This window comes from Chelmon rostratus, chromosome 11, assembly GCF_017976325.1.
Source record: "Chelmon rostratus isolate fCheRos1 chromosome 11, fCheRos1.pri, whole genome shotgun sequence".
NCBI lineage: Eukaryota > Metazoa > Chordata > Actinopteri > Chaetodontiformes > Chaetodontidae > Chelmon > Chelmon rostratus.
Genome location: NC_055668.1, coordinates 27143240 through 27164207, shown reverse-complemented (window position 1 = coordinate 27164207; position 20968 = coordinate 27143240). Strand labels below are relative to the sequence as shown.

The 20968-nt window shown below is 42.4% G+C and overlaps 3 protein-coding genes across 5 annotated transcripts in view; all 3 read right to left on the bottom strand.

The window, feature by feature from the left end:
• acss1 (acyl-CoA synthetase short chain family member 1) overlaps positions 1-8169 on the bottom strand; it is a 25131-nt gene extending 16962 nt beyond the window's left edge. The window contains exons 1-3 of one of the 2 annotated variants that reach the window (XM_041946931.1): positions 7769-8169; positions 4017-4113; positions 2212-2411 (exon numbers count right to left, since the gene is read on the bottom strand). In XM_041946931.1, coding sequence (XP_041802865.1) covers positions 2212-2411; positions 4017-4113; positions 7769-8117 — 646 coding nt within the window. In that variant the 5' untranslated portion in view covers positions 8118-8169. The remainder of the gene's footprint in view (positions 1-2211; positions 2412-4016; positions 4114-7768) is intronic. The other variant, XM_041946930.1, reaches the window with a different exon arrangement.
• Positions 8170-9595: 1426 nt separating this feature from the next.
• LOC121613516 (zinc finger protein 253-like) lies at positions 9596-14017 on the bottom strand. 2 transcript variants are annotated; one of them, XM_041946942.1, is made up of 5 exons: positions 13831-14017; positions 12648-12810; positions 11704-11762; positions 11531-11627; positions 9596-11428 (listed from the first exon to the last, which is right to left on the bottom strand). In XM_041946942.1, the coding sequence occupies exons 1-5, from the start codon at positions 13957-13959 to the stop codon at positions 10206-10208; spliced, it is 1671 nt and encodes a 556-aa protein (XP_041802876.1). In that variant the 5' UTR covers positions 13960-14017; the 3' UTR covers positions 9596-10205. The 2 variants fall into 2 exon arrangements, with proteins under 2 accessions (XP_041802876.1, XP_041802877.1); XM_041946943.1 differs by having other exon boundaries at positions 9596-11429; positions 11544-11627.
• Positions 14018-15742: 1725 nt separating this feature from the next.
• On the bottom strand, positions 15743-20064 carry vsx1 (visual system homeobox 1 homolog, chx10-like). Its single transcript, XM_041946958.1, has 5 exons — positions 19632-20064; positions 18799-18874; positions 18363-18486; positions 17312-17507; positions 15743-16141 (listed from the first exon to the last, which is right to left on the bottom strand). The coding sequence occupies exons 1-5, from the start codon at positions 20062-20064 to the stop codon at positions 15834-15836; spliced, it is 1137 nt and encodes a 378-aa protein (XP_041802892.1). The 3' UTR covers positions 15743-15833.
• Between the last annotated feature and the right edge of the window lie 904 nt (positions 20065-20968).

Sequence of the window (20968 nt, the reverse complement as noted above, 5' to 3'; positions counted from 1 at the left end):
CTTCAGGAGGGTCGACATATCTGACAGGAAACCTGATCAATGCTGTTTAATAATGACGTCAATCAGAAAATACCACATCACACCTGAAACTATGAACCGTTATGCCAATAACATTTGACTAAATAATCCGATGAGATATTTGTCATGATAATCTGTATGAATACTACCTGTGAAACTTCCTGAGACGTGTGGGGGGGCCTCCTGTGCTAGACTACAGACTTTATGGAGGCTGAATCTGGGGAAATATGTGTAAAATGAAGCATCAGACATGTTGAATATTTCCATCTGGTGATGTGATGCAGATATAAAAACAGTATCAGTGCTTTAAATATTGTGGAAACATCAGAAAGATTCAATGAACAGCTTTAAATTCATGGTCCCATGAGAATGAGTCCTAATTATTTCAGTGACCTTTGAGTCCGTCTAGCGCCCCCCTCAGAATAAACTCTCCCTGTAGCTCCAGCACAGTTCAGACTCTAAGAAGTGATAAATCGCTGTTTGCTCGTGTTGTGGCTGTAATAAACGCTGCAGCCTCGTGAAACACTTTACATGGTCTGATGGTTGCTCGTCCTGCTTCTACCACTTCTGCCTCAGCTACATTCCCATCATGCTCGGCTGCTCAGCCAGCTGCAGGAACACCATGTTTGGGTTTGGAGGCAGCGACTGTTTCCAAAACACACAAGTCCTTGAGCAGCGAGTCTGACCTCCACAGACCTGCTTAAACTAACAACTACTGAGAGCTGCAGCTCACTTTACACCTGTGGTGGTGGTGGTGGGGGTGGGGGGTGGGGGGGGCATGGTGACACAGTTAAAGGTTCAGTTCCTGTCAGGGCCCAGTGTGTCACTGTATGAACGTCTTGATGGAAATGAAGTATGAATAAAACCAAACAGCGCCTTTCCATAAAGAGCAGGTTCAGACCAAACTCTTTAACCACGGAGACCCAACAGTTCCCTCATGAGCAAACACCTGGTTCCTGCTGGTTTGACCTTCATGCTGCTGCAGCTGAACGGATGAATGGAGACAGTTTCACATTAACCTCTGACTTAAAGTCCAAGTTTAAAGGGCTTTGATTGGAAAGTGGTATTAAAGGAACAGAAACGTAGATAAGGTTGTTCAAATACTGGTTCAGGGTCCCCCACTGTGACCACAAGAATCCTAATGTTTGACTGGCATCCAACAGATGTGTCTTTTTCCACGTCGGATAAAACGTGTTGTCTTTGGCAAATGGAATTTTCCCCTCATGATGGTCTGAATTCTGCTCCAAAGCCTTCGTCACAAAGCCAGGAATTTAATTCAAGCAGAAAAAAACAAATCATGTTTCAATCATCAATGTTTTTGCCCTTAAACAATCAGGTTAAGAATTTTGACAGTAAAAATGATCCAGACCGGCTTAAAAACACTCATCCTGTGAAGACTGAGTACAAACTGCTTACACACAGATTCACAAATCACTGCCCCCGTCAGTCCTCTCACAGGTGTGGTGTTCCTCTAGATGAGACACGTTTTGTAAAATTTCTGCATTTCATCTCAATCGATCATCTAGTTGTTGAGATATTTCCAAAGTCGTGGACTGACAGACAGAGTCGCTGTCCATAAAGCCACGCAGCTAGCATGGCTAAAAAACTGAATGAAACTACAGTTGGTGGGCTAAAGCTGCAACCTGAATTCACTGATCTTTTTCAGCTTTAGGCAGCAGGAGAAGGGTTATGTCAGTCCAGTCTTCTCTCTCGTTTAGCTCTTTAGCTGCTAAATGCTGCTCTGTGTCCCCCAGCTGGTCTCTACCTGAGTCTGTCTGCTGGTTGCTGCTCAGCAGGAAGTGATCAGAGACTTTACCAAACCGCTGCTGCTGGAAACACTGAACCAGAAAGGAAATGTGCCACGAAAGCTAAACTAGTTAAAGCTAAAGAACCAAACGCTGCTTCTAGGGAGCACATTTTATGTTTTCCTGAGTTTTGCAGCCACTGTAAGTTCTCCTACACGCTTGGAAATGGAGGAGTATTCAGTTGGTTGGAATCTGCAACCCCACCACTAGATGGAACTAAATCCTACACACAGATCCTTCACAGAGGTCACAAACCTGCCAGGCTGCAGCTGCAGTTTGTCTGATGCCCACTAGATGCTGCCCCAACAAAACTTTGACTTTGACCAAGTGAATATGAAACCCCCCCCCCAACCCCCCCCCATTATTATTCAGATGGAGGAAGACTCACCATCCTGGATCCTCCCTGCCAGAGCCTCTGAGCTGAACCCAGCAAACACGACAGTGTGCACCGCACCGATACGGGCACATGCCAACATGGCCGCCACTGCCAGCGGTGACACTGGCATGTAAACGGCGACCCTGTCCCCCTTTTGGATCCCATGGCTCTTGAGGGTGTTGGCGAGGCGGCACGTGGTCTCCAGCAGCTCTCTGTTGGACAGACAACAGCGCACTGAGATCGATGGTGCTGGTAAAGAGGATGATGATCTTTATCTTGGCACCTTGTAATTTTCTATTTGGTTCTATTTTGATTCATCTCTATTTTATGATGTTTTTATTCTTCAAAAGTTCAAAACACATTTGTCAACCTTTTTTCTCTTTGTGACATTCTGTTCTTGTTCTGCTATTAAAATACAGTCACTTAGAGTCATAGTCATAGTTATCTCATCTTCAGAGAAAAACAGCTTTCATTTGGAACAGGTCTATATTAGAGACAGGCCTTTATTTCTAATTTCCCTAATTTTATATTTGACTGATTGATTGTCTGTTAGGGTGGGGTCGTTTCACGTTGATGGCTTACTTTAAAAGCTATCATCCTACCACTGGTAGGCCTTTAATGTGAAATAAGAGTATCATTGAAGGCAGCTTCACAGCCATGGAAATAAACGACACAGTCCAGGTGCAGTAGTGGGCTTTTTTATGTAGCTTTCCTTTTTGCAGATTTTTTTTAATCAAACCTAATTGAGCGAGCAAAATATATTATGAAAAGACAGAAAATGCACGATATAAGCTATCCAATGCAGATAATAAAACAAGAACAAGCAAGAGGAACAGCTGACATGAACTCAGGTACGGGAAATAATTTTTTAGAGATAGACTTAAAGTGGTATATAATCGTTGAGGTTTGGCTGTTGAGTTGAAGAAACATTTTTCCAAAATGAAAAGCAAATAAACAGTTTAGAAGATATCACAGTCTTTAAAATCATCAAACATGCACTCACTCATCACTTAAAGGCAACTTCTGTGTGTCACTTACATACAAATTTATTATGTAAAATAAGTTATACCACAATGACCGTGAACTTTGGTCATCCTCATGCCAACTGCAGTTTGCTGTTTTTCATTGCCCAATATGTGACTGTTAACCTTTACCAGCTGAATATATGCCTTTGGCACCAACAACAATACAACCTTGTTCCTAAAAAGGTTTGGACAATGAGTCGTGTGTGTAATCTCCTTCATCCAATCATGTGTTGACAAAGTGTTGACCCTCGCTCCATCCTCGCTGTGAACCACTGATCCTCTCACCTGTTACCAGTCAACCTGTTTACCTGTGGAATGATCCAAACAGGTGTTTTTGGAGCGTTCCACATCTTTCCCAGTCTTTAGCTGCTCCTGTCTCAACGTGTTTGAAACGTGTTGCTGCATCAGATCCAGAATCAGCAGATATTTACAGAAATCAATGAAGCTGATGAGCTCAAACAGTAATACTCTGTGCTGTTTTCATTTGCGTTTATGTCAAAACAGATTAGCAAGTGATCACATTCGGTCACTTTTTTTTAATCGGAGTTGCACATTCCTTTACATTCATGTTGCTGTAATGACAATGGTTCTGAAAACTTCAATGCAGATCACTATGGGGATAAGATTAAACTCAGTGTCAACTTCATAGAAGGATACCGCTAACTATAGGACAGCACAGTACATTAATTAGATAAAGATTAGTATCATCTGCATAGAGGGAGGATACAAGGAATTTATCCCCGAGCATATTCCTGTCTGTCTTTCAAATTGGATTCTTCTACACTTTCATACCTGTAGGTTACCTTCACCTCAGTGCCAGGTTCGTCTCGCTCCCAGATCAGAGCCACTCGGTCTGGGTGTTTCTCAACATGGACGTCCAGACAGTTTACTGACAGACAGACAGACAGACAGACAGACAGACAAATCATATCCATCAGGTCTCAAACACATCTGTAAAAAGTAGTACAGGGTGCAGCTGGATAAAGACTTTTTCATATAGCACATGAAAATGGAAATGTTCTTCTCAATAAAGTGCAGTAATTATACCCGTACCGTGGAATTACTGACACAGTACATATGTATGTCGCGTGGAAAGGTACCATAAAACATCACCTTGATAGTGTTGGCACACGAGCCCGATGGAAACTGTCTTCATTTATTCTGTGGTTGAAAATGAATCCTAAATTGGATTTAAGGCTGAAGATCCTGTTCGTGTCTCACACAGCAGGTTTACAACATAATTTATGTAACAGGAGAAACAAATCCTGCTGCATCAGATCGGATACGATACAAATCATCCAGCTGTCAAATTGGAATATTATTGGATTATTATCAGACAGGACAACAATAGAGAATAAAGACGCAAAACAACTGTAGAAACACTGTCTGTATATACTGACTGTCTGTATATACTGACTGTCTGTATATATACTGTCTGTCTGTATATATACTGTCTGTATATATGTAACAGGGTCAATTGTACAGCAGTGTAACAGAGTCATACACCATATAATTTTAGTTATAATTACACAAATTCTGTCACTAGTTTTAACCTTACCTGACATGTTAGGCCTCCAGAGTCAATGTGGAACGTCTGAGACTTTGAGTCAGTGTACCCCTACGTTTGTTTTTGTGGGTCCCCCTCTATAAAATATGCCTCCCGCCTTCACCTCTCCCCTTTTGATTCTGTACTTCGTGGGAGAGGTATGCAGCACATTATTCTCGTTTACTCGCTAGCTAAAACTTTGCTGTGGCATGCTAACACATTCCTGTGTTCTTTGATTTGTGTAGGGGCTCACGTATATTGATGATTGATCGGAGGATCTTTTGTTATTTCACTTTTATTGTCAGGTATGTTTACTGAGTTTTAATGTATTCCCTTTTGATTCTGTACTTCGTGGGAGAGGGGCTCACGTATATTGATGATTGATCGGAGGATCTTTTGTTATTTCACTTTTATTGTCAGAAATAAATGGAGAGCACCTCCAAATGCATCCAGGTCTGGTTCTCTGCATAACACAACGCACACGACGATAATCCACCGGTTACATATATACTGTCTGTCTGTATATATACTGTCTGTATATATACTGACTGTCTGTATGTATACTGACTGTCTGTATATACTGACTGTCTGTATATATACTGTCTGTCTGTATATATACTGTCTGTATATATACTGACTGTATGTATACTGACTGTCTGTATATATACTGTCTGTCTGTATATATACTGTCTGTATATATACTGACTGTATGTATACTGACTGTCTGTATATATACTGTCTGTATATATACTGACTGTCTGTATGTATACTGACTGTCTGTATATACTGACTGTCTGTATATATACTGACTGTATATATACTGTCTGTATATATACTGACTGTATGTATACTGACTGTCTGTATATATACTGTCTGTATATATACTGACTGTCTGTATGTATACTGACTGTCTGTATATACTGACTGTCTGTATATATACTGTCTGTATATATACTGTCTGTATGTATACTGACTGTCTGTATATACTGACTGTCTGTATATATACTGTCTGTATATATACTGACTGTCTGTATGTATACTGACATACTGTCTGTATGTATACTGACTGTCTGTATATATACTGTCTGTATATACTGTCTGTCTGTATATATACTGACTGTCTGTATGCATACTGACTGTCTGTATGTATACTGACTGTCTGTATATACTGACTGTCTGTATATATACTGACTGTCTGTATGTATACTGACATACTGTCTGTATGTATACTGACTGTCTGTATATATACTGTCTGTATATATACTGACTGTATATATACTGACTGTCTGTATATATACTGAATGTGTGTATGTATCCTGACTGTCTGTATACTGTCTGTATATATACTGACTGTCTGTATGTATACTGACTGTCTGTATACTGTCTGTATATATACTGACTGTCTGTATGTATACTGACATACTGTCTGTATGTATACTGACTGTCTGTATGTATACTGACATACTGTCTGTATGTATACTGACTGTCTGTATATATACTGTCTGTATATACTGTCTGTCTGTATATATACTGACTGTCTGTATGTATACTGACTGTCTGTATATACTGTCTGTCTGTATATATACTGACTGTCTGTATATACTGACTGTATGTATACTGACTGTATGTATACTGACTGTCTGTATGTATACTGACTGTCTGTATATACTGACTGTTTTTATATGCTGTTCCGATATCATAGAGCCCACTGTGTAAGAAGGAACATATGTGTATACATATATGCAGTATATGTATTTAGATACTCTCTCTCTTTCTATCAATCTATATGTCTATGTCTATCCATCTATATATCTATATATATATATATAAAACTGTGCAATGAGCGGAGTACACTGTATTTGTGGCAATATTTTTTCATATTCTTGTATATGTTGTGGAAAGCCTTCTTTACATCTTTTTATTTGTAGTTAATTTAGCTTTTTATCTTTTTATTGTCTATTTGTTCCACTTGTTCTTTTTTCTATCTCTCCTTCTTGTAACAAGACAGTTTTCCCAGTGTGGGATCAATAAAGTCTAATCTAATCAATACACTGACAGTCTTTACATTCTGAGTGTGTTTTAATACAACCACGATTCCACGTAATGTGGAGTCTGTTTGAAACAGAAAGCAAAGCAGAATCAGTCATTTCATTTCCAAACTGTGTTTACTGACAACAGTGTTCCTGAGTCCAGTCATGTGTTCACAAAGTGGTGAACCTCCTCCATCCTCGCCTGAAACCTGTTGCTGCATCTGATTCAGGATCAGCAGATATTCACAACAATCAATGAAGCCGATGAGCTCAAACAGTAAAGATACTGACTCTGTGCTGCTTTCAGGTGAGTTTACGTCATAAAGGAGCAGCAGGTGATCACATCCTGGAAGTACATTTACTCATGTACTCAAGTATAATTTAGAGCAACTTGTACTTCACTTGAGTATTTCCGTTCTCTGCAACTTTCTGCTTCTACTCAGCAACGTCTTCTTTTTACTTCCCTGCACTCTCTGACAGCTTTAGTTCTGTTGCAGGTCCTGATAATTAAAACATAATCAGCTAATCAATGATGATGTATTGTTACAGATCAATCACTGAGCAGAACCTGAAGTCAAACTGAGCTCCACCTCACCAGCTGCAGCATCAAACTGGTGAATGCATCAGTAACTATAATCCAGTGATAGAATTCAATAAATTAGTGCTTTTACTTTTTCTACTTTAATTATGTTTTCATGCCAGTCCTGTTGTAAAATAAATCTGAATGCAGTACTTTTACTTGTAACAGAGTATTTTTACACTTTGACTCTCTGACTTCACTTTAAGAGTTTTGTTGATAACAGAAACAGCTTCATGAAGCAGCTCAGGTTCAGCTTTAATCCAAACGACACTGATCTAATGCATCAATCTGATATATTGATCACCTGACAGCTGATCGATCACCTGACATCTGATCGATCACCTGACAGCTGATTGATAACCGGTTCGTGTATGTGATCATTTCTCACCGGACACGTTGAGCTTTCCTCCCAGGAACCAGCTGATCTTCCCGCTGCTGAGTTCGCAGTCCCGGACCCGGTGGAATGGTTCGAACCAGCGGAGTCGGTCAGCGGCAGCGGATCCCCAGAAGCGATCCGGATCGGTGACCGAGAGCCGGTACAGATCCCGATGCGACTGTCGGGACAGCTCAGAGCTCCAGGTGCCCGGTGGTGGTGGCGTAGGCAGGGAGGACAGACACCTGTGTTGGCCCGGTTCGGTCCTGGTCCGACCCGGTCCTCGGGCCCTGTAGCGGCTCAGGAGGGTCCAGTAGAGTCTAGTGCCCCTGCTGCTGTGAGCAGCCATGTTACTCCTCTGCATCCAGACCTGTGAGTGACACACCTCAACACAAACACAACCTCTGTATCTCCCTCAGGTGCTTTCAGGTGTCTGCAGGTATGCAGGAACAAATAGTCACGTGACTTTCAAAGAAAAACACTAAAGTTTTCTCATTTCCTCCCGTGAGAAGAGACAAAGACTCACAGAACAAAGAGTGAACAGTGAAAACGATCCTGTTTCATCATCCCGGATTTCGTTTTCACTGAAACGTTTTGTCAGAAACAGTTTGTTCATCTCTGAACGGAAGCAGCTGCATCACATTTTATTCATATTCAGAAGATTTTCATTTTCCAGATTTTAATTCAAAACGTTTATTTCATTTTACTACATATTTGAATATAGACCTGCTCACATTCATCCTACCTTTTATTTTCATGGTGTTATTAATTTGGGGGGTTTCCTGTCTGGTGGATCTCGCAGCTGATCAGATTATTTCTCTTCTTTTCAGTGAAACTTGATTTAAATCTGTTTCATGAAGGAAGTTTTGGATGAGAATCTGTGAGCTCTAATTATTCTGAGCCGTCAGCAGGTTTGTTTCCATCAACAATTTGTTTTATTTGATGACTTTCTGGAAATTCAGGTGAAGTTTGGATGGAAGCGTCACCTGCTGCCTCTGCAGACTGAACAGCCATATTCACTGAGCCCACATCCTGGTTTGAGTCTGAGAGACATCAGACCAGGAGCAGAGACTTCAGCCTGAAGCTGAAATATTCAGAGTTCAGATTTAAACTCAGAATAAGGTCAAAATAAAGGAAATTTTAACGTTTGTTATTAAAGCAGTCCTGCTGTGACGCCTGCTGCCCCCTGTAGGTCAGCTCATGAACTGCAGTCTGAAGATCAATTACTTTGGTTTATATTTCATGTTACTTTTCATAATTAAATGTTTCATGTAAAAGTTGAACTGATTCATCAAAAAACTGGTGAGAAAGAAAACATAACAATACAATTAAACTCAGTGGAGTTGAGCTCCTCTTCCTCACTCGTTCCTCAGCTGATGAAGGCTGTGTGACTGGGTCGAAAGCTCCAGAACACTGAGACAGTTTTCTGTTGTTACTGAGGTCAAGAATGACGTCACACAGAAACAAAAACGATATAAAGGAAGATTTCCTCTCGGCCTCCAGGTGTTTCTCCTGAGGGGACGGTGGCTTCGGTCTGTGGCTGCTCTCCACCACTCCAGACTCTAGACCGCTCCAGACTCTAGACCAGTCCAGACTCTAGGCCGCTCCAGACTCTAGGCCGCTCCAGACTCTAGACCAGTCCAGACTCTAGACCAGTCCAGACTCTAGACCGCTCCGGTTCTGATTTGGTGCTATATAAATAAAATTGAATTGAATTGAATGTATTAAATATAAGAAACCTCCATTCTCATTGAAAAATAAAGCAAAATAAACACTGAAGATTACAGAAGTGAGTCAACAACCAGAAAACAAAGAAGAAACTCAGTGATTCTGTGGATTTCATTCTGTTTTATTAGAGCTGTTTGTTTCCACACTGAACCCTTTTAGAGGATTAAATTAGTGCTGCTGGAATCAGATTCGTTTGTTTGTTAAAGATGAAGTTTAACCAGCAGCTGGAAACACACTGCTCTCTGCTGACACGTCAGTACCTTGACAGGAGGATGCTGAATGAAGGACTTGTACTTTGTGGTATTTGAAGTAAAGGATCTGAATACTTCCTCCACCACTGGTGTGAGCGTGTTGTTGCTGGTTTCAGTGACCTCTGACCTTTTACGTGCTCGTCAATATCTCTGACTGCTGTTTCCATCAGAACGTTAATCTGCTCAGCAGCATCTGATGGGACCTGATTCACATGATAAGTGATCCTCCTCTCTGTAATCCAGCAGCCTCTCTCTGTTTGTGTGTTTTTCTACAGACCAGAGGTCAGATTAAAGGATGTATACGACATTTAATCCCACCTTTGTGTTTGTACAATAGATTTAATCACCTTTACGACCTTAACGATCCTCAGTTAATCTGCTGATAGATCTGATCATCTGATCCAAACATCATTTCATCCCGTTCATTAACGGGGCGGGAACGCTCAGCTGTCCACGTACTTTTGGCCGTGTATCTAACCTGGAAGAGTCTGATCGGAGGTGAGCGTGCGCCTCTGCTGCGTCTGCTTCAGGTGAGCTTTGGTCTGCAGGTGAGCCTTCAGGAAGGTGAGCAGGCGGAAGTGTTTCCCACAGTCGAGGCAGCTGTACGGCGTCTCTCCGGTGTGGATGCTGCGGTGCCTCATGAAGCTGGTGGCCAGGTTGAAGCTTTTGGAGCAGAGGGTACACCTGTAGGGTTTCTCCCCTGTGTGGGTGTACCTGTGGTCCCTCAGCAGCTCCTTCAGGCGGTAACTCTTCCCGCAGATGTCGCAGTGGAAGGGTTTCTCCCCCGTGTGGCTCCTCTGGTGAACTTTAAACTGCGACGGGTTGGGGAACTTCTTGCCGCACACCTCGCAGGTGATGATGGCGCCTCCGGTCGGCAGCTCGTCGGCCGGCAGCTCGTGCGAGTGTTTGCTGATGACGTGGTTCTTCAGGCAGCGGTAGCTCTTGCCGCAAATGGAGCACAGCTGCCGCTCTCCGGTGTGGATCGCCTGGTGGCTGCGCAGGTTGGCGGCCTGCGTGAAGCCTTTCCCGCAGGTGGAGCAGCGGTGCGGCCGGACCTCCTGGTGCACCAGTTTGTGGCGCGTCAGGTGGCAGGCGTGGAAGAAGCTTTTCCCGCAGACGTCGCAGATGAAGGTCTTCTCGAAGTGGGTCATCCGGTGCGTCTTCAGCACGCTGATGCAGGAGTAGCCCTTCCCGCAGATGTCGCAGTGGCAGGTTTTCTCTCCGGTGTGTCGGGCCTTCACGTGCAGGTTGCGGTGAGCTTTGTGGTTGAACCTCTTGGGGCAGTAGTCGCAGGGGTACGGCAGCAGCCCGTGCTCTTTGATCTCGTGCTCGCGCAGTCTCAGAACGCCGCTGAACGGCGTCCCGCACACCGAGCACGCCGGGTGAGACTTCTTCTCGTGGTCGGAGAGTCGCTCTGCGTTGGGAAACAGCATCCCACACTGCGAACACCGGCGGTGAGTTTCTGTCGTCTCGGCAGTCCGACACGTGTCGGCAGCTTCTGTCCGCCGACCGAGACGCCGTTTCCCCCTGCGTGCTGCAGAGACTCCGCGCTCCGTGGTTGAGGCGGCGGCAGGCGGGGGCGAGGACGGCCGAGCGTACTTGTGGTCGGGGAAATCGGCCTGCAGGGGAGGGGAGGAGGGGGAGTCCTCGCCGTGCAGAGTGGTGGCTTCACCTGTCGCAGCTGTTTTACTTTCACCTGTCGATGATGATGATCGGTTATTGGTCATTTGTGTCGATTTCAGTTTAAAGTTGTACAACTTTCACACAGTTCATGTTACCACTTATCAGGTGAACTCACCGTTAGCATTAGCGTTAGCATTAGCGTTAGCATTAGCATTAGCGTTAGCATCGCTCTGCAGTGACACCAGCAGACACCTGGAGTCGGCAGCAGCGCTCTACAAAACAGAAGCAGTCTGTCAGTGTTCAGCCGTTCAGAGGATTCTGACGGCTGCTGTGGATTCAGTCACTGACCCCGTAAACCAGGATGTAGGTCTGTTCAGTGGGGGGCGGCTCACCACCGCCATCTTCACCTGAAACACACAGAACGCACCGAAAAACACTCAGTGCCCAAAGTGACACCTTCACAGTGTTTGTTTAGTCCAAAGCTCCACATTATTACAAACACATTCAGATCATTGAGATCATTCAGAGGAGAAGCAGCAAATCAAACATCAAATGATTTTACAGCAACAATCAATAGATGATCAATAATTATCTGAGTTGATTTATAACAAAACATCAGATTTTAGAAACTCTTCATGTGGTTGTGTGTAAAAATCTGTCAGATAAACGTGATGCAGTAAAAAGTTTGAGATGTGGAGCAGGAGGAAGTAGCATGAAAAGAAAATACTCAAGTACAAGTACTTCAAATTTGTATTTAAGTACAGTACTTGAGTAAATATACTCAGTTATATTCTAGTGGTAAACTGATTAATGTGATTGATCAGCTGATCTCTGAGAGGACGATCTGGTCTGCAGACAGTTTTATTTCAAACATTCGTGAAAAATACTTTCAAACTAAAAGCTTCTGCTCGTTGCTGCGCAGCGCTCCGACATCATTTATTCAGATTTTTGTAGTTTGCAGATTTTTGTTCCCTCTCTGAGTTAAACAGCTGCTGTCTGACTAAAACTTTACTCTCCATTCAGAAGCTGCTGTGTTTTACAGTTCAGTGTTTTAATTATCTTTGGACATTTATTGGGTCGTTTCTAATCAAACGAGTTCACAAACTTTCAAAGCAAACAGACAAAAACATTTTCAGCAACGTGCCTCATTTGTTCTTATCGTTAGAAATCAATAACGTGACATCGGCCTCGCGTGCTCTCTGGGTATTAATGTCGCAGGTTGAATATGACCCCTGAACTGAACCTGTCGTGTTACACAGATATGAAACGGGCTTCCTGTGTTCTCAGCTCACCTTCAGCTGCCGTCATGGAACATTCACTGCCCCCCTCAGACTCAGGCGGATCCTTCAGGTCTCCTGGAGTCTCCTCCTGCTCCACAGCGCCCCCCTCTACGATCTTCAGGATTTTTTCAACAGCTTCAACACACAGACTGTCGACCAGAGCGCCGACTTTTTCCTGGAACAACGGCAAAAAGCACCAAAGCTCTTTCATCAGAGCAGCGACGATCTGTTCTCACTGTGTTTCTGCTGTAAAACCTCACGATAAACGCTGTTCAAACATCTGGAAACTGGAACTAATTTAACCCGTAGACCATAAAACTAACATAAACTATAACTATAGCACGAAAAGATCACTTCATACAGCACTTTTTAACAAGTGTTTCCAAAACTCTGCTCAATCTTTGAACAGACACAACAAGCAGGACTCAAGCAAAACTAACAAGACGACATGAGCAAGTCTGACGAGTCATTTAACATCAGGTCAACAGTTATTAAGTACGATCATTTAGCTCGACATCTAATGAGACTTTGATCACGATTAAATTGCGTATTTAATCTTGCAGGGGCTGTCTTTAATATTATCATCACAATTTCCAATGTTGTGTCTTCAGATGACAGCCTAAAACCCAAAGATACTCTTTCATATTTACTGTGATAGAAAAAACATTACTGCTGGGATTTTAATGGATGGACACCAAAATGTTTGTCAAGTCTTTGTTTCCACTGAGTAACAGATTCAGCACTATTCATGTTTGCTGACAGGCAAATATTCACATCTTTAAGACTTTCCACTGATCAATAGATGATGATCCACCCTGACATCCCACCAACAACACCTCAGTCACTATGATAATCTTCATCATGTCATTACTGACAGAAAACAAGAAGACCTGCAGCAGGTTACTGTCATCTTCCACATGGTGTCCGATTCAGCAAACAACGTCTGACACGATTCTTCTATCTAATGTGAGTGTTTAGTAGCGTGTGTAGCTGTGTACGTTAATTAGCTTTGGTGTAAATGTTTGAGGAATCTGCGTGTTAATTCAAGCTGTTGTCTGTCAAATATTATCACAGTTAACCCCAGAATCTCTGACTCCACCACCCCCTCACCTCCTCTCGTTACACCGGGAGCCTCCGGAACCCAAAGAGTTAAAGAGGAGTTAGCTGTTAGCTACAGTTAGCCGCGCTAGCTCACCTCGATTTTGGGATTTTGTTTATTCAAAGAGACTTTCTCCGCCGCGGTAAAAATCTCCGTCACCACCGCCTTGGCCAGGTTAGTCACGATGAGAGTCAGTTCATGTTTAAAAGTGATCAAATCGACCATATTTCAGAATTCGCGCACTTGGCCGTGAACCAGAGTTAGCAAAAACACGGTTAGCCGACAAATGCGGATAAAGGAAGTGACGTAGTTGTCTCGTCCAACGGCAAATAACTTCTAATGTAGAACTTCCGGCTGCTCTGGAGCTGATGAATGAAAAGCTTTTTGGTTGATTACAATATTTTTTTCAACCTTGAGGAATATAATATAACGTTATTTAATATTATGTCTTTTAGTTATTTGACTTCATTTGACATTGTTTTGGTGCAATATGTGGGAGAAAAATTTACAGGAAATGTACATAAAGCAAAATTTGGATCAACCTTGATTAACAAACCTTTTAAATCTTTAAAGTTAACTTTGAGATCACAATCATTAACATTTCCTCCTGTTTTAAAATAATGTTGATTAATCGATTCATATAAATTCTTGAACTTACGATACGACGTCAGTTTGCAAATTCAGACATTTAGCGCACTGAATGGAAACTTAAGATGTTTCTTACCCAAGTAAACATAATGAGAGATATTATAAATCACTAACATCATTCATACTGACAGCAAGATTTACAGTACTCATCTAAATAGTACAGCTTTTTATCGGATGTGTACAGAAGACTGTGGCGGCCAAAATGAAAATGAATTAATTTGATCAAATGAAATTTCATTTGTGGGCACATGATGCTTGATCAAAGTAATTTATGGACAATCATCAGATGAAAAGTCCATTTCACTTTAAATTTCTTAATCATATGATCAGTGTTATACTTACGACTATATTAGCTGTCAGTTTTGGTCTCATTTCGGCAGTAGTTAATTCATTTACATGCAAATGCCAAAGAAAATTCTGTTTGTGTATTTTGCTGTTTAACATATTTAGTTTTCCTTTCTGAAATTTCCTAAAAGAAAACATTTTTGTGAACATGGAGCTGTGACATGAAGTTGAATTAGTCTGATTAGTGCTCATTCATTCTGATTAATCATATGTTTATTAAATGATCATATCCACAATGATTATGTTGTGTTGAATGATTAAAATAAAGTTCCAGTGATTCCAAAAATACTTTGTTTTTAATTCACCGACCTGCTGAGCCTGCTGCTGTACATACATGAGATGAGAATAAACACACTGTTTCAAATATTACATTTAAATTACATTCATTCACAGAGCTTCAATCAGGCCGGTCCGTGTTTGACTGACAGTCAAACTATAAAACACACAAAACCAACAGAAATAAAACATTAAATAGTCTCTTATTTTCCAAAAAACAAAAAAACAAGGATAAAAAACATACTCTCAGTACAATACAGTAATAAACACAGACAGAGACATCATCATTTACATCGTCCTCAAACAGTCCACAGGTCTTTCAGAAAAGACTCGACTCCTCCAGGCCGACCTGACTGTTGCAGCGGCAGCGTTGTGTTAGCATGTTAGCATCTCGGGAGCACAGAGAGAGAAGTGAAGTTGACTGTTTCAGCTGACATTTAATGACAAGAAGCTTTTGCTTCATTGTTGAAAATCCCTGAATAAGATTCAAAAAGTCCCCATAACAGTGTTTTTGTCCCTAAACTTCACTGGGTTCAGCATTAACACCCCCCAATATACCAGCACTGGAATATTACACATTCTCTTACCAAACTTTCAGCGGCCGACATGAGACATTTTACATCAGCAGAAACTTTGTTCGTGTTAGCAGAACAAAGTAGCACCCAAAGGGTCATATTTGAACACGCAGTAGCATTTAGCTGCTTCCTTAAAGCTTAATGTCATAACAAACCATGCTGTTCACTCATTGGCTGTCCATGTGATGGCTGAAAGAAAAGCCAATCAGATTGCTGTCCGCTGCTGCCTCACGTGTCTGACTCGTCCTCCGACCTTCAGCTGTGTTCGTCCGACTCGCCGCCGCTCTGCCGGCGAGGCGAGGAGGCGGACTTTATCGAGCTTCCGGCTTCCTGCTGCTGCTGTTTGGAGGAGCTGGACAGGTCGATGGCCACCTCCTCGTCCATGTCCTCCTCCTCCATCTCCAGCAGCTCCTCCTCCTCGTGCTCCACGTCGCGCGCCGCCTCCCGAGCCTCGCCGCCGGGCCGTCGCTCCGCCGGGTCGAAGAAGGAGTCGCAGCGGGTCGAGTCTGACTCCTGGGGGCTGGAGCACTTTTTGGACATTTCTAAGGACTTCTTGTGCATCCCTGTGAGGACAGAGACAGAGAGACAGATTCAGTTCAGTCTGCAGGATTCAGATGGATCATTAGACTGATGCTAACTAGCTACAAACCGGGTTCAAAAATGACTAAGCTAGTTAAGACTTTACTAAACCTGTTGCTAGGAAACATTCATAGCTCTGTCCAATCAAAAGTGTGTCAACAGGAAGTCAGTGTAGCATTGCATGCTAGCACTTAGCACTTCTAAAAATCACAGCTAAACAGGTTGTAGTTCTATGACTGAATGTTAGCATGTTAGCACATTTTAATTTCTGAAACTATATATTTGAATTAAAACTGAAATCTTTTAACCACCAACTATAAATGACTTTATTCACAATACAGAGCTGCTGCTGTTACATCCTATGGATTGAAATGTAACTGATATCTAGATAGATAGATAGATAGATAGATAGATAGATAGATAGATATACTTTATTTATCCCAAGCTGGGAAATTGCAGTGCAGCAGCAGCATTACAGTGAAATAAGTGAAAAATTGTGAAATAAGACTATAAAGAGCAAACTATACATAATAAATTATCAAAATAGCGAGCAGTAAAAAGATTATATACATGATAATAAAATAGCAAAATAGTAGTAATTAAAAAGTATTGCACAAAAAAGAATATCTACAGCAAATGGCAGTGTGTAGAAAATAAAGTGTACCGTGACTGTGAGCATAACACAGTGAAAAAAGTGAAAATTTGTGAAATAGGACTAAAAAGAGCAAACTATACAGAATAAATTATCAAAATAGTGAGCAGTAAAAATTATATACATAATAATTAAAATTTAAATCTCTCTCTCTCTCTAATATATATATATATATATATATAGAGAGAGAGAGCTGTATCTGATGGTGGGGCTCCAGCTGGGACCCACACCTGTGTAATCAGGTGAAGTCTATGTGGACCGTCTTGGTGTTTTGTTGAATTAATGAGTTTTTATGAGCATTAACTTAACATCATTTTTAACATTACAACTTGTGGAGCAAGCTGACGTTGGTCCAAATCATTTTGCTTTAACTCAACCTGAAGGCCCAAACGCTCTGTGTTGGACTTTAATGAAACTGTAATAAAGAAGCTGCGATGAGGCGTTCAGTGTGTCTAAGCCCTGTGTATTGATGTGCGGTGTGGTGCGTGTGCGTGGCACTGACGTGCATGCGGCTCACCGAGCAGCCAGGGGGCGCAGGATCCCATCATGCCGTTCTTGGCGGAGTTGAGGATGGACTCTGGCAGCGGGATGGAGTGTCGCACCATCGCCCCGTACAGCCCGTACTCCGCCATGACGCTGCTGCGACCCCAACACTTCTCACGCTTTCGCCACTTTGCCCGCCGGTTCTGGAACCACACCTGGAAAATACCACAGAATACAAAAACATTGAAAACCAGACCTTGAAAAATACATCATAAATAAAAGAGCTCAAATCCTGATGTGCGCTGTCTAATGCAGATCAAGTTCTTGTCAATAAAGTTGTTTTTTTTTTTTGTTGAATTATTTTAAAGTCTGTGTTGTTGATCAGTCTTCATAAAAGTCTGAACGTGCAGATGTGAAAACAGATTAAAGCAACATTTACTGTTTACTCTTTAAAAACATTTTACAAATTTAATTTCTCCGACTTTTATTTTTTTATTTGTAAGTGGTTCCACCTGGGATTGTTCATCTGAATAACTTTCATGAGAAGTCAAACTATCAAACATTTGACAGGAAAAAAGGCAAAAACCAGCAGAAAGTCAGAAAACAAACATAACAAAATAACAAAAATATTTTTGGGAATATTTCTTTGTTAAAAACTTTTTAAAAAATCAAGTTTAGACGTTAAGACTCTTTTTGTATTTCAGTTCCTCTTGTGACCCACTGGAGGGTCCGGAGCCTCATGTTGGGAAACACATGTTTGGAAAATCCATTTAGTGACACGTGAAACGGGTCTAATTATCTGATAATCTCATAAAAACAACAATAATTTGACACTAGATTCTTCCCTCAAAGATCATCTCTGTTATATTTCATGACATCAAATAATAAATATTTGAAATTTGACTTTATTCAGAAGCTGAAAATCTGCATCAACATGAAGCCAAACGTCTGGAAGTTTGTCATGAAGCGTCTGATCTGTGAGTCTCTGTCAGCTGCCTCGTCTGTGTGCTGCCGATCGGGGATCAGCGGGGACTGATCTGCAGGGACTGATCGGGGATCAGCTGTCTCACCTGTATTCTGTCCTCTGGCAGCTCCGTCTTCATGGCGAGCATCTCCCGGGCGTAGACGTCGGGGTAGTGGGCTTCATGGAAGGCTTTCTCCAGCTCCTCCAGCTGGTGGGAGGTGAACACCGTCCTGCAGCCAGAGAACAGCACCGTGAGTTTCCACTGGAGCCAGACTTCAACTGAATGATTCATTTCAAACTTTATTTAAAAAACAGACTCTTCTTCGTGCCTCATTATCTGCTGTCGTTTTTAAATCCAGTCTGAGAGAAATTCACTCTTCATATATTTCTCATTAAATTTAAATAGAAGTTTTTTAAAAGCACAGAAAGAAACGAGTTCACTTAAAATTAATTTATTATGACGACATGAAGAAAAAAATGAGTCAACACATTTTGTGCCGTGAAGAATTTCAGTTTGGATTTCTTTCAGTCATCTTCCTCACCGGTGTCTCCTCTTCTTCCTCTTCTGGGAGCTGGCCGAGCTCTTGGAGTCGTTGCGGTCAGACAGACACTCTTCATCTGCACAAACAGGAAACAGATCAATCATCAATAACCTCCTCACATCGATCAGCTGTCAATGTTCGTGAGTCGTAGAAAAATCAGCGTCATCATTAACGAGGCCTCACGCGCCAGAAAAGAAAGAACCTGATTGGACGTTTGTCGCTAATTGGAAAACATTTGAACCAACGAAATGATACAAAACTAACGACTTTTTATTTCCCTCCATGTTTCCTCCTGATGGCTCTCATTAATGACCATCATCATCATCATCATCATTATCATTACGATGATGAAGATGATGATTATTACTATTATTCCAATCATTTTAGGAGTTTCTGTTTTTTAGTTAAAGTGCAAAAAAATTTGGATTTTTAAAACCCTGACGGCTCCTGCTTTACACAAACGATCCTGACAGTGAAACCCGAGCCGAGCCGAACTGAGCCGAACTGAAATCCACTTTTTAAAAATCACAATCAAACTGAGTTCAGAGAAAAAACGAAAAAGTCCAGTTAATCCTCAAAAAATCTCTAAAACAAGAGAAAAGGTTTAGAAACGCGAGCCGAGTTCAAACCTTTTTTACAGAAACTCAGAGACAAAACACGTTTGGAGGAAAAAGTAAAAATTATTTTTTTATTATATTAAAAATTTTAATCACAGTTTAAAAACCCGAGTTAAACCGAAGTGACAAAGATCCTGTTAGGTCACAGCTCCCCGTTAAAACACTGAAGGAATAAAAGGGATTGAGAAACTCGAGCCAAGCCGAGCCGAGGCCTACCGGAGTACGCGTCTCTCTGGGCCTCCAGGTTCTGCAGGTAGTGGCTGTCGGTCCGGGCCTGCAGCAGCGGCAGGTGTCCCGGCAGGAAGCAGGGCGCTCCGGCTGGCTGCTGCGCCGCCAGACTGCACAGGAAGCCGAGGCCCAGCGGCAGCGACCCCCCAGGGAAGGAGAACCCGCCGAGGCCGCCGCCGCCTCCCTGCGGCTCCGCCCCGGGCCCGGAGCCCGCCGCCGACAGGCCCGAACCCGGAGGGCCGCCGGGCTGCTGTCGCGCATGCAGGTCCGACTCCAGGCCCAGCAGGTCGGTGATGGCAAAGCCTTTGGACCGGAACCCGGAGCCGTGCAGCCGGGTCTTGTCGATCCCAAAACCCGGAGATAACATCTTCACTTTGGGCTTCTCTTCGCCGACTTCGTCCCGAGCCGTCATGCCGCTCATCAGGAAACTGAACTCTGGTCCTACTGAGGTGAGGATGAGGATGATGGACAGACCGGGACGGTCCGGGTGGCGGGCTCTCTTTATGTGGCCCCGGTCTCCAGGGATCACAGCAGCGTCCAATCAGAAGCGAGAGCTGCAGCGGGGAGTTTCCTCTTCTCAATCCCGGAGGATTAATTGCCACCAATTTTCCTTCAATCCGATCAGGATTTTGTGTCATCGGACAGAAGAGGAGAGTTTTTCATTTCTGTTGTTTGTGTTTAATGTGAGGAGAGAGGAGAGGAGGGAAGGGGGGAAGAGGAGGAGAGGAGGGGAGAGGAGAGGAGAGGAGAGAGGAGAGGAGGGGAGAGGAGAGGAGGAGAGAGGAGAGGAGAGGAGAGGAGAGGAGGAGAGGAGAGGACAGGCGAGGACAGGAGAGGAGGAGAGAGGAGAGGAGAGGAGAGGAGAGGAGACTCAAGAACCAAGAATTTAGTTTTCTAACAAAAGAACAACAATTCAGGAATCAGTATTAGTTTAGTGCCGTCAGGAGAATAAAAAGGGATAAAACTGAATAAATAAAATAGTTCAGACTGTAGTGAGGAAAAAAGAGGGGCACGATAAGAAAATAAAAATATTAACCAGTTAATTTAATCAGATAGAAGCACAGATTGAAACGTGTTATTATCTTTGACAGCAGGCTGGAATGTTAATTACAGCTGAAACCATCACAGCCTTCATTTATTCATTCAACATTTGTTTCACCTCCAAAGACTGAGGAGGCGTCATTTACCAGACAGCCGAATAATACAGAATAATTGCATAACATTACTATCAGATAAATAATAAAAATCTAGGAAATAAAACCACGATCAACTGGAACAAAAGAGCAGAAATAAATGAAAGCGATGAATACAATAAAAAATAAATA

Coding starts and splice junctions, on each gene's coding strand:
- LOC121613516 (XM_041946942.1), bottom strand. CDS start 13,959: ATGGTCGATTTGATCACTTTTAAACATGAACTGACTCTCATCGTGACT. Junction 11,628..11,703: donor CCTACATCCTGGTTTACGGG/GTCAGTGACTGA, acceptor TCTGTTTTGTAG/AGCGCTGCTGCCGACTCCAG. Junction 11,429..11,530: donor TGCTAACGCTAATGCTAACG/GTGAGTTCACCT, acceptor CATCATCGACAG/GTGAAAGTAAAACAGCTGCG.
- vsx1 (XM_041946958.1), bottom strand. CDS start 20,064: ATGAGCGGCATGACGGCTCGGGACGAAGTCGGCGAAGAGAAGCCCAAA. Junction 18,487..18,798: donor AGGAAGAAGAGGAGACACCG/GTGAGGAAGATG, acceptor CTCTGGCTGCAG/GACGGTGTTCACCTCCCACC. Junction 17,508..18,362: donor TGCCAGAGGACAGAATACAG/GTGAGACAGCTG, acceptor GGTATTTTCCAG/GTGTGGTTCCAGAACCGGCG.